The sequence below is a fragment of the Oryctolagus cuniculus genome, chromosome 11, assembly GCF_964237555.1.
Source record: "Oryctolagus cuniculus chromosome 11, mOryCun1.1, whole genome shotgun sequence".
NCBI lineage: Eukaryota > Metazoa > Chordata > Mammalia > Lagomorpha > Leporidae > Oryctolagus > Oryctolagus cuniculus.
Window position 1 is genome coordinate 94,978,219 of NC_091442.1, and position 12,984 is coordinate 94,991,202.

The following is a 12,984-nucleotide window of genomic DNA, read 5'->3' on the forward strand; positions in this document are numbered from 1 at the left end:
AAGAATGAACATAGTAGTATTAATGTGTGATCAGAATAGGTGCTTCTCCAACTGCAAATGAGTTTTTGAAAAGTCTTTTCACTAATCAAATCGGGCTTTGCCCCCTTTACATCTTCACTGATCTGCCATTCTTTCTTTTTCTTTTTTTTTTTTTTTTTTTTTGACAGATAAAGTTAGACAGTGAGAGAGACAGAAAGAAAGGTCTTCCTTCCATTGCTTCACTCCCCAAATGGCTGCTACGGCCGGCACTGTGCCGATCCGAAGCCAGGAACCAGGTGCTTCTTCCTGGTCTCCCACACCGGTGCAGGCGCCCAAGCACTTGGGCCATCCTCCACTGCCTTCCCAGGCCACAGCAGAGCTGGCCTGGAAGAGGAGCAACCAGGACTAGAACCCGGTGCCCATATGGGATGCTGGCGCCGCAGGTGGAGGATCAACCAAGTGAGCCACAGCACCGGCCCCTGCCATTCTTTCTAAAATGGATTGTCCTACTGGCATGAAATGTTAAGTATTATTACACTGGTGAAGAAATGTCTATAAGCCACCATCACCACCATCACAATTCACTTCACTGCTACTTTGTCAGCAAAGGTTTTGATAAGAATACATGGTCTTTCTCAAGAAAAAGTAGTTAACCTAAGATATTTGCAGATCAGGTTCCAAATTGGAACTCTAAACCTACAGGAAAAAAAGGAATAATCCCTCTTTTTCAAGCAGTAGTGAATCATCTCCTCTCCCTATCCCCTAGAAGATCTCAAACTCATTAAGAACAGTCTTTTTAGGACAAGTCTTTTTGCCTCTGATTCAAGACTCTTTAACAACAACTTAGAACTCTTGAGTTGAATCCATTACACAACAAATATGCTGTAACTTAGGTCACTGTTGTTGTCCATCTTTGGTAACTTGTGTTGAGAATTTTGAGTTGAAAGGAAGTTGTTCAAGGTAGACTGAAATTATCAGGCTAAAAGGGAAAAAGGGCAGGGGGAATGGGAAGAGGTAAATTTGGCATTATCTCCATCTTTTTTAGCTGATCAAGATTCTAAAATTTAGGCCTAGTAATAAACAGGCAACCCTTAGTAGGCTTGTGAATCAGCAACTGGGGATATGACTCAGAGTTTACTACTCACGTTAAAGGACTAAAAAGCCCCAGCAAATTGGGTAGGGATGTACTATATTAGTAACCGCTAAATCATTAAGTAGTTGAAAAGCAATGGTTTCCTCCGCTGACAATTTGCTTCATGTTTAAAGTAACTATTGACACATGTTTAGGAAGCAAAAAAATGAAATTATAAAAGTAGAAGGAAACAACTCACTTCTAACTTGAGGCCTGGCTCTACAATCATATTTCCTTTTTTTTAAGATTTATTTTATTTATTTGAAAATCATAGTTACAGAGAGAGTGGGAAAGACAGAGATCTTTCATCTGCAGGCCACAATGGCCAGGGCTGGGCCAGGAGCCAGGAGCTTCTTCCTGGTCTCCCACATGGGTGCAGGTGCCCAAGCACTTGGGCTATCTTCTGATGCTTCCCCAGGCACATTAGCAGGGAGCTGGATTGGAAGTGGAGCAGCTGGGAACCAAACTGATGCCCATATGGGATGCCAGTGTAGCAGGCGGTGGGTTTACCCACTGAGTCACAATGCCAGCCCCCCACAATCATATTTCTTAATCAAATTCTAAGTGGCCCAAAAAGGAATTTTCTTGGGTAGTAAGAAATATCCCTTATATTCATCAGGGTGGGGATTACAGTGTGTAAAATTCCCTGATTGCTATGAATTTAGCTATAGAGAAGAGTTTTATATACATTTAAAGAAAAAAACTTGAGGCTGGTGCTGTGGCATAGTAGGTAAAGCTGTCGCCTGCAGTGCCAGCATCCCATATGGGCAAAGGTTTGAGTCCTGGCTTTTACCACTCCAATCCAGCGCTCTGCTATGGCCTGAGAAAGCAGTAGAAGATGGACCAAATCCTCAGGCCCCTGTACCAGCTTTGGGAAACCTGGAAGAAGCTCTGGGCTCCTGGCTTCAGATCAGCACAGCTTCAGCTGTTGCCGCCAATTGGGGAGTGAACCAGCAGATGGAAAAATCTCTCTCTCTCTCTCTGCCTCTCTGTGTAACTCTGGCTTTCAAATAAATAAATAAATCTTAAAAAAAAAAAAAAAGAAATTACAACCAGGAGAGATATTAACACTCAAAATGTAAACCTAGAATAAAACTTATCTATTAATCTTATTTAAATAAAACATTCCTTGTAAAAATGACAAGTATCCCATAATATATAATTATTAATAAAAATTTTAAAAAATATTTAAAAAGTTTAAAAAATGACAAGTGCTATAACAAAAAATATGGAGAATATTCAAGATGTTTGAATTGGATTATTTCATTCACTAGAAAAGTAATCTTTCTAAAGTGAATAACCTATCTAGTAGCTCATGTTAGAAGCCATCTTTTCATGTCAAATGTTTAAAACATGAAATACTTATATCTCTACCAGAAAAAATCATACAAACTACTTGTCTAGCAAAACATTCATGGGGTTCTGTTGGTCACTTCTGGAATGCATACAGTGTTCTAACTCCTTGACATATTCACCAGGAAGTAGACACACTGCTTGTTGCCAAATCCTTAACAGATCATTGTACTTTTAACACAGTTATCAAAGTGAGGTGAGCACAGGACCTGGCTGATGCTTGTGGTATGCACTCAACTATTAATAGTACCTCCTTTACTCCCCAGTCTCAATTTTATCGATGAATTTATCCAACAGATGAGATGATCTTAGGATGGGCATTGTGGTGAAGAGGGTTAAGCCACCATGGAATGACTGTATCCCAGATCCCAGATCAGAGAGTTGGTTCAAGCCCTGAATATTCTGCTTCTGATTCAACTCTCTGTTAATGTGTCTAGGAAACAGCCAGAGGATGATTGCTTAGGTTATTTGAGTTCCTGCCACCCATGTGGGAGACCCAGATTGAGTTTCTGGCTCCTAGCTTTGGCATGGCCCAGCTCTGGCTGACATGGGCAGATGAAAGATCTATTTCTCACACTGCCTTTCAAATAAATATATAAATCTTAAAAAAAAAAAAAAAAAAAAAAAAAAGATGGTTACTCTACTGTGAATTCCCATGACTAGTGTACTCCACAATTCCCCTCCACTCCTGTGGCACTGGTCTTTGTTCAACCCCTCCATTCACAATCACTTTCCAGCCAGATTTTGTGCAAACTCTTGGCTCTTGCCTGTCTTCTCCACTTAAACTCCCATGCATCCTCAGCTTTCAGCTCAAGTGCCTCTGGGAAATCTTTCCATGGCAGTCTTGTCTTTTATAGCTCTCAGGACATCACCAATTTCCTTTCCTTAGCATGTCTCAGGTTCAGTCCAACTTTTACATTTGCTTGGTAACTCTCTGCCACTAGGCTCTAAGCTCCTTGAATGCAGAGGCGGTGCCCATTTTTGCATCCTCAGTGCTCAGCATGGTGCAAGGCACACAGTGAGAATCAATAATTGAAAGACAGATGACAGACCCAGAATGAAATAGCAGTCTCATTTTAACCATCAGAAAAGCATTCAGGAGACAACTTGGTTTTTAAAGGGTAGTGAGAAAAAAGGCAAAAAAATCTAGGAGTTAGTGGGAAAGAGCTTGTATCTGATGGCATCAAATAGTACGGGAGCACTCCACTCCTAACTCTGCAACCATAACTACTGTCCCAAGGGATAATGTTCTGACAACACTGGTCACCTAACCTTGTTTTAATTAGTTCCAAATTCTTTTTCATACATCACAATCTTGAAAATGATAGGAGCACTCTGATTTATAAGGCTATTCACAACTCCAAGCAGGGTCTAAACCACAGAGGGGCTTTCAGATGCAAGACTTCTGAAAGGGTCAAAGGGAATTTGGCCAATGAGTCTCTTGAGGTTCCTCTAAGAATGGAGCCCTTTGTTTCCTATACTATTGCAAAATAAATTAACATGAAGCTCTGCTGAGTGTCTACTTCACTGAGGTATGCGGTAGTGTGACATAAGCCAGCGGCAAGCTATCCAATGGGGTATCTTCACATAGAAAACAGGGCTTGAGTTTAAACCAAAAGAACCTGTGGTCGCTGAGTCCCTTATGATCAACTAGGGGAAATCAATTACATTATTTGTGATTCAAGCAAATGTTGCACCAGGTTACATCACAAGAAGAAACTCAAACCCAAGCTGATAACTTATAAAAAGGCTGCTTTTCTTTGCGGTAAAGGAAGGATTCGTACCACTCTAGATTGAGATTGAGAACCATGGAGTTCTACTTTAAAAAAGTTTGAAAACCTCTTGGAAAACCTGAGCTAAATACAAATGACTTGGAAGCCTGCAAATCCTGGGAAAAGTCAACTTACTACATATAGCAAAGGTTACTGTGAGGATTAAACACCACAATGGATGCAAAGGTGCTTTGTACAGGATACATTGTTATGCACATTAAGTAGCATTAGGCCATCTCTCAATTTAAGATGTCTTCAATATAAACAAAGGATCTGAAGGAGTCCTTCCTTTTTACCTAGAAAATGGCTCTGAAAACCACAATTTTAAAGACCCAGCTCAGAAAAGTCTGTAAATCTATAAGGCCTATCTATAAGCAGGAAGCAGTTCATTTTCTTTCGCATATTATTTCCGAAACACAAGCGCATTTCTTGCAGCTTTTTGCCAAAGCAAACTTAGAAGAAACTCCAAACGTGCCATCATGACAGAGAACTCAAATTCCAAGAATCCAACCATTCACTACTACATGTTTTCATGTGTTCTTTTGACTTGTTAGCCCCATTTTTATACATGGAGTAATGGGCTCAGAAAGGCTAAGGAACTGGCTCAAAGTCACAGGCTGATTCAGGCCAGGGATTCCAACTCATTTTTGCCTGAGTCCAGTACTAGTATTCTCTGCACTAAAGATCAATAGCCTCTCACGGATGTCTAGTTGTAGACACCTGCACACGTCCTGGGCAAACAGGAAAAATTTCAAGAATACAAATGACCACAGATGGCCAACTAACAATGAGAAGTTAAAAGATAGGGTCTGACAATGTGAAACAGGTGAATAAGTAATATACCAAAATGTACCAATAGTTAAGAGCTTGGATTCTGAGTCAGAGAGGAGTAAGTTCAAATTGTAATCAGCTATTTACTGTTTGGTTTTAGGGCAAATTATTTGGGCTCTACTTCTTCTTTCTAAACACGGAATGATTAAAAAACACTGACCTACCTGCCAACTTCACCCAGTTGCTGGAAGGTCAGATACGTATATTGATAACTTGAAGGCTCATGAGTATAATTTACAGGAAATACAATTCCATTTAGTTTATTGACTTCAGGGGACAAAACTGCCATAAACCTTGCCTAGAAAATGTATTCAATCCTGCTTACAATGCAATTGTCAAGTCTAATCAGTTTAGGTTTATGCTCATTTATGGAAGCTTCTCAAAGTCCAGTTTGTTAGCCATCTTTTCTTATAAAAATTTAGAGATGGCTTAGAACAAAAGGGATAAGATACAGGGACATGCAACTAACCCATAACCACTAAAATAATTATCAATCTAAAACTCTAATAATTCAATTGAATAAATCAGTATTACAAAGATCCTATAAAATTTCTCTAAGAAACGTGAATTTCAATGCATAGCAATAGTTAAAAAAATTGAGGACTTTGGTAGTAACACTTGCTTTTGAAAATCTGTTAGCAGATAAAATTATTTAAGGCAACTATCTTTGTATTGCTACGACAGTTTCTCATTTTGAGACTTACAACTTAGAGGAGGAATTTCATAATTATGAGTTATTCTTGGAAGAGAGCAAACATTCAACCTACTTTAGTGATAATCTAGAGAAATAGTCTCTAGACATTTTCCAATAGATACATCTATCAATAAAATTTTTAGTGTATCCTCAATTTAAGCATTTGTTTATCATTCACACACACACACCATTTTTATTAATTGAAAAATTTTTTAAAAAGAAAAGTACCCATGGGTAAATGTCTTCTACCAATCTTCCAATTTGAAATTTTAAGTAGTTTTGTGTGATATTCTCCAAGCAGAGGAATCCACTTAACTTTTCCCCTGTCTGGCAGTCCCTATTGTGATGGCAGAAGTATAGCTTATGATCTTCCTTCCACCCCCAGGAACAGGGTCACAAATGGCCTACACAACTTCAAAGTACAAGGAAAGAGGCTATCATCTGAGTGGCTTAGCTTAAAAACATATTCTCCCTTCATAAAATACTAGAGAAAAGGGCATAAGCATTGTTTGACTTTCCTTAAAAAGCCTGGAGGAGTATGCTTTATTTATGTTTCCCATCCACACCTCCTCCAAACCCAGAATCCACACAGTCAATAAACCTGTACCACCACTTTGACCTGTAGGCTCACAGAAACAAATTGAGTGCAGACTTTGCCTCAGATTCATGAAGTGCAGGATCCCTACAGTAGTGATTTCCAAACATTCTGCTGCACAGACCACTCTTAACATACACCTATGACCACAGCCAGTGAATTATCACCAAACCTTTACATTCCTCGCTTCCCACTTTTCATTTCTCCCACCACTCTCTTTATATAACCCTAGACTCAAAATTATTTCACCCTTCAACATCAGTCCTCCCTGTAGCCATGCAGAATTCCCAAAAGGACACTGTATCTTCAGCATCACAATGATAAATATCAAGAAAAGGCTCATAAGGATGTCAAAATTTGAACTCCAAACCAATCATGATATGACAAGAAGCATTAAAAAAAAATTAGAATCCTATGGATGGAAGTCTTATTGTTTATTCCTGTTTGACATATGGAGCAACACAAGAAATTGATAAACCAATTAAAACTGCAGTCAAAAAATTCTGGGTATCAATTATACTCAAAAAATTATTAAAGAAAAATCTTATCAATCCTCAATATTAATACAATCTAAGGTTTACTTGTTTAAGAGAACCTCAAAAATACAAAATTTAACATCTTAACAAAGTTCCTTTAACCTTCTATTTCCCACAAGAAAATATAGACTCCTCCATACAACCAGCAATCCTAACTCATAACAGGTTTCTCTAATCCATTTACAGTCCCACACATAAAAGCAAATGATTTATGGACTCAAACAACTTAGTATTATTAGTAGTACAAACTATTTTACTGTAAAAGATTTAATATTATGTTCCAAACATGAAAAGAAGCCAGTTATATTTTGACAAGCAGCTTTACATCAAAGTTCACCTGCACAGATTGAGAGCGATGTCTAAACTACTTCCAGTCTGTATACCTTCAGACAAAGACGAAATCTACTGTTTCAGGCAATCTGAGATACTGTTTGAAGCCCCTGCACAGATAAAACTATTGACAAAATTCTCCCCATGTAGCTTATCGAGTCCCATCTATCTCATCATCACATCATCTGAAATAGTGGTGAAAAAAGAAGAGCAAATAGTTTTAAACTTCACCATGTGAGATACAGCTTTAGTCACCATCTTTCTGTAAAGAGGAAGAAGAGTATCAGAAACATTAAAAATCACTGAGGGAAAAAAGTCTAACAGTAGATTATGTATTCCTAAGATTAAAGGGAGCCTAGAAGCCTTTCGTCATTATACACTAGATATCAAGAATACTGCTTCCTTCCTTTTAACTTGAAGGCCAATTCCATCATCTGCAACACCTACACAAAACAACACCTATACAAAACAAAATTACTTGCATTGTAAGTAATCCCAGTGGCTGAAGGGATGGAACCATTTGTGTAATTGTACCAGAAAGCCATTTTCTGGTGGCCTCTCCAGTCTACTACTGCAGAAATATTGCAAATAAGGAGAAAAGACATGATTCCCATTACAGGCAACAGAAAGAACAGCTACATTATCCTGCATTAATTAGAATAACTCTAGCTGTAAAACCCACTTCAAGCCTTGGTTTCAGCATTACAGAACACACACCATTACAGGGACACTATTTATACCTAGAGAAGAGAAAATGATTTTAAAACTACCTGTTAAAATGTGGAAAACATTCCTCAAACTTATTACCAATCCTAACTATGAATTCCTGGTGCCACTGGTAACTAATCAGCAGTCACTCTCTCTTAAAAGGATTTAACGATTTACTCAGTATAAAAAAGTATAAAGTATAAAACATTTTGAAAATTATACTATTCCATTAAGAAATACACAATTGTTGGACACATGGAGGCGTGGCACACACCTGCACATGCATACAGCAGACACGCAAATGCTATTGTCAAAATACCTACGCAAAACATTCCCCAGAAGCAGTTAACAAGAAATATCAAACAGCTACTGTACTGCAGGTATAGGCTCAGCTTAATTGTCTGGGGAATTTAAGGTTAAAGTCACAGGAAACAGCTGGAAGCCAGGTCTGAGTGATGTTAGCAAGCTTCTTAGAGAGGAACTTAATAAACAGCTCCTCATATGCCAGACATCATCTGAATTCTAAAATAAACACTCTGTTCTCTTCCCACCAAAGTTTTTCCATTTGAGAAAAGATTTTATGCCAAAAGTTTTAGGGATGAAGACATGCCCCCCAACCTGTCTCAAGACCATCCTCCTCTTGTTTCCTGCCTCAATGATTTAGTACGCAAAGTTTCAGCAACATTTACTTGGCCTCAAAGGAGTTTCCAGAAGAAATGCAGTTGGTACACGATCACTGCCAGCTCTGACTGGGATGAGAATTCTACCAGCAATCGTTCTTAACTTTGAAAAACTGAGGGCCTTTAAACAAACAATTGAAAAATAAACCACAACAACTGGTAGGGAGTAGCAGTCTACGCCTTGCGGTCCTGAGAATTCAGATTCCCAAGAATGGCCTGCCAATTAAGTACTCATATAGAAACATCTTTATTCTTAAATCTGCATGCTTAGCTGTGTATTCCTGTGGTATACAAAATCAGAATCTTACAGGTAGAGAGAAATCCTCGAATTTGTGGTTACTAATATCAAGTAATTAAGCTTTATATAATTTAATTACATAATGTATTTCTAGCATGAACATATTTACATGTATACCAACCCCCCCCCCCAAAAAAAAGAGCCAACACAGGTTAAGTTGTAAGTTATTTAACTGTGTAAAAATAGTTTTCCACTTTCAATTTCCACTGAAAAATCATGTTACCCTCTGTAACCCAAGAATTACAGCAAATCTTTATTTGGGGTAAGGAAGTCACTATACTTTGGCATTTTCTATGTCCCTTTAGGTTCTCGGAAACTGCAATCAACGCCTGAAAATGAGGAATCGAGAAAGCATTTCAATCTTTGAGAATAAAAGTTTGTAGACGTACCTTTTGTTGAATCCCAGCTTAAGTGATTTTTATGTAAATCTTGCAGGTGATGAAATCAAAAGTCAACCAATCTCTCTGCAGTGATTAGCCTGTTCTTTAAAACTATGGGTCACCTGCCCCAGGATTTTCTAATCAAACAAGGAATCCGAGGGGCAGAATGTTTTTCAAAGGTGGGTCGGGTCAGAATGGACATTTTATATCTTCACTTCAACAGGGAAGCAATAAAATGTAATCCTTTGAGTATCACTGTTTTGATTGATGTTACCTTTGTCTCTTATCCTCATTTCATGAGACTATTAGCCTGTGAATGTGTCCATGTTTTGACTTAAAAAAAAAAAGTTACTTCTGTGTTTCTTCTACCACCTAAATATGTACACACAGATCTTCCTCATCGAATGTTTTCTCCCCATGACCAGTGTGCAACTGACATTCACATAGCTTATTGAACCTAAATATTCCCAGAAAAATATTCTTTTAGCTGAACCTCTATAATCATGACAAGAGATTGATTAAAATGCCAAGATAAGAAACAATTTATTATAGAGAGAAGAAAAATTTCTCATCCAAAATATAGAAATCTGTACAACTTTGCCACAATCAATATACATGAACTGTACAAATTTACACCAGTTCATAATTTACCAAATAAAAGATGACTAACAAAGTTCACAAAATAGATGGTGGTTTGTGGAAAAGACTTTTACCCAATTAAGTACAAGGAAAGTTACAAACCAGACCTCCACTTTCTAAAAATAAGAAGTTTACTCAGTCTTAGAAAACTACAAGCTAGCAAATGTACAGAGAGCTGGCTGGTGCTAACACCACAGTTGAGACAGTGTCTTTTTTTTAAGGGTCTTTTTTTTTTAAAGCCTGTTGCCATGGCAGATTCCGGTCACTTGCTACCTTCAGGGCCAAAAAACACAATACAAGATCTGACCATTTCCCCAGGTCATGCTTACTAGTTTGTCTTTATGTACATTTATACATATTTAAGTGCTAGGTAAAAGTCTTGTCGTAAAATTTCCAGTACTACCATGTTTTAAAACGTTGGGCTTTCCTATTGAGCTGCCAAAAAGATTAACGATAACAATTTCCAAGTGTTAATAGTGCAAATTCCTCTGCCAAGATCTACTGCAGAGAAAGGTTCATTGAAATACAGATTTTCATTAAAGGGACTGATGTAAAATTGTAGATATAATGTCTGGGAGAAATTGAAACCACCCTAGGACTTCACTCCCTAGCAAATAAAGTGATCATTTACTTGGACTCACAGGCTATTAAATCATTGAAAGGTACTGTCCAAACTATGGCACTGTCACTTAAAAAAATTTTTTTTTACCACTCTATCTTGTGCCAGATCTTCACAGCTGTGACATGGTTTAAATTCCATAATCCATCCCCAAGAGGAGCCCACCCAAAGCAAAAATCAAATTTATCCATCCATCATAAGATGATCCATCCACAGACTATATCTTAACCTGATACAGTCATCATATTGTAGTTTTTGGAGGGGCTTGTTCTGCCCAAGAGAAGTTCCTCCTTACAGCTGATTCTGCTGTCTACCATTTGCACGTTGCTGCTGTTTTGAGTGCTACCTCCTGCTGGTGAGGCTTCGTACAGCACGCAGATGGAGCCATCCTCTCCAATTCTGTAGGACACTTCGTAGGGGTCAACCCAGAGTGTGAGTTCACTTGGGAGAAGCCTGAACAGCTCCTGACTGCTCAGTCCAATCCGCTGTGCTGCCTGTCCAATCAGAGGATCCATTTTATGGTTGATGCGGATACAACGGTAACCCGATCCCTTGCACGGCTTTTCTGGGAACCAGTGGTGTTTATAATGTTCTACAGGAGAAAAGAACAGAGAAAACAATGCTTACATCTTGACTGTCGGCGCCGCTCCTTCGCGGAGCCGGACGTGAAAAACTACCAACTTTTTGCAAACGGCCAGGACCGCACTCGCGGCTGTTGCGGGGATGGGGCAAGAGTGGGCAGGGCTTTGGAAAGACCATGGGAGTAGCACGGGACACATCCGTCTCCAGGAACCCAACCGGTCGAGCCGCCAAAACAGGACTCGGGCGCGCAGCCTCCGCCAGCCGGGGAGCCGGCTGGCCCCGGCGGCCAGGCGGGAACCTGTTTACTTTCTCCACCCCACCCTGGCCTCACACAATGGAGTTTATGGCTCCGGAGCAGAGAAGCGCCACCGGACTGTGAACCCCGAAGGGAAGAAAAACAAGCAACCCTAAACCACGCTCTGGGCAGGGCTCTAATTGTACCGGTGACAAATCTGATGATTAATAGGCAGGGGCAGGAGGTGCGGCCAGACGGCACGTCCGTCCCGAGCAGGCTCCGGGGCACCACCCCGGGGGGCCCGGGCGCCCACCCCGCAACGGTCGGAAAGGGGCTTGGGGTGGGGGGAGGGGGCGTCGAACCACCCCAGCCCCGCAGCTCCTTTGTCCCCAAACCCGCCGACGGTCCTCGGACCGCGGCCCCCCCACCCCCCCCCACCTCGGGCGGCTTTAGTTTCTTTGTTGTGAGTCTGTTTCCTTCTCCCCTCCGCTGACCAGCCCGGCTCCCCAGCCCTCCCTGGGACCCACCGCTGGCGGCCGCCGGCTGCCGTCCGCCACGTCCCGCCGAGGGACAGGAGCGCCGCCGGCCCCCGGCTGCTGCCACGGCTCCCGCAGTCGGGGTGCGGGGTCCCGCGGCCCCCTCTCGGCGCCCCCTCGCCGCCCGCTCACCTGCCAGCAGCTCCTGGAGGCTCTGGCTGAAGGTCTGCAGCTGTCGCTCGCTCGTGAGACCCTTGGTGCGGAGGAACTTGGAGATGAAGGACACGGCGGCGGCGATCTCGCCTATCATGGTGGCGGCCCGAGTGTAGAAGGGATGCATGGGGGCGGCGGGCGGGGGCAGCCCGGGGCGGCCGGGGCTCGGCAGCGCGGCCCCGACAGCGGAGCGGCCACCCCGGGCTCCCTCACAGGTCAGAGGGCTGAGAGGAAGAGAGGGCGTGAGGGGCAGTCGGCTACTTTTTTTTTTTCCCCTTTTTTTTTAAGAGTAAAAAAAGTTATTTTCGAGACAGGAGGCGGCGGGAGAGAGGAAGAGACGAGCGACGGCGGCCTGGTCACATCGCTCGGACCTCCCCAGCCGCCTCCGCCTCCAGCTCCGTAGCCTCCGACAACCCCAACAGTCGCATTTCCAGCTCCGAGGGGCGAAGAGATGCGGCCGCCGTGCAGCACTTTTTATAGCGCCGCGGAACGGAAGTGGCGTAGCTGGAGCGTGACGGCCGGCTCCAGCCAATCCGGAGATCGCACCATTGTGACGCAAGCAGATTCGGAGACGGAGGGGGCGGGAAAAGGGCTCAGGGGGGTGGGTCCAGAGACGGAGAAGAGAGGGAGGAGTTGACGTAATCCGCTTGTAAACAAATAAACCCCGAGAGGCGGCCGGAGACCGACTTGCCGTGTTGGGGAACCGAGGGAGCCGAGGGTGCGCGTGTGAAAGCTCCGCCCACCACCCCGAGCTCCGCCTCGCTGGAGCGAGTCGGGGCCGGGCGCCAGTGCATCCTTCTGCAAGCACGCACCGCCAGACCTCTGTGCGCCGCGGGGTGAAGTGCGGTGTGCTGGGAGCCTCCCGGAGCTGGCAGTGTGTGCGCGCGCTCCGCGGCCGCCGCGATCGGGCTGCAGGTCCGCAGCTCGGGGCC

General features: G+C 42.4%; 1 protein-coding gene across 1 annotated transcript; it reads right to left on the reverse strand.

The window, feature by feature from the left end:
• Nucleotides 1-9,806: 9,806 nt before the first annotated feature.
• Nucleotides 9,807-12,497, reverse strand: BTG1 (BTG anti-proliferation factor 1). Its single transcript, XM_051845746.2, has 2 exons — nucleotides 12,032-12,497; nucleotides 9,807-11,138 (listed from the first exon to the last, which is right to left on the reverse strand). Exons 1-2 carry the CDS (start codon nucleotides 12,177-12,179, stop codon nucleotides 10,771-10,773), a joined length of 516 nt encoding a protein of 171 aa, XP_051701706.1. The 5' UTR covers nucleotides 12,180-12,497; the 3' UTR covers nucleotides 9,807-10,770.
• Nucleotides 12,498-12,984: the final 487 nt, after the last annotated feature.

What these genes read in the sequence shown, in the direction of transcription:
- BTG1 (XM_051845746.2), bottom strand. Translation starts at nt 12,179, where the DNA reads ATGCATCCCTTCTACACTCGGGCCGCCACCATGATAGGCGAGATCGCC. An exon ending in CCTCCAGGAGCTGCTGGCAG is followed by an intron (nt 11,139 to 12,031) that starts GTGAGCGGGCGG and finishes TTTCTCCTGTAG; the next exon opens with AACATTATAAACACCACTGG.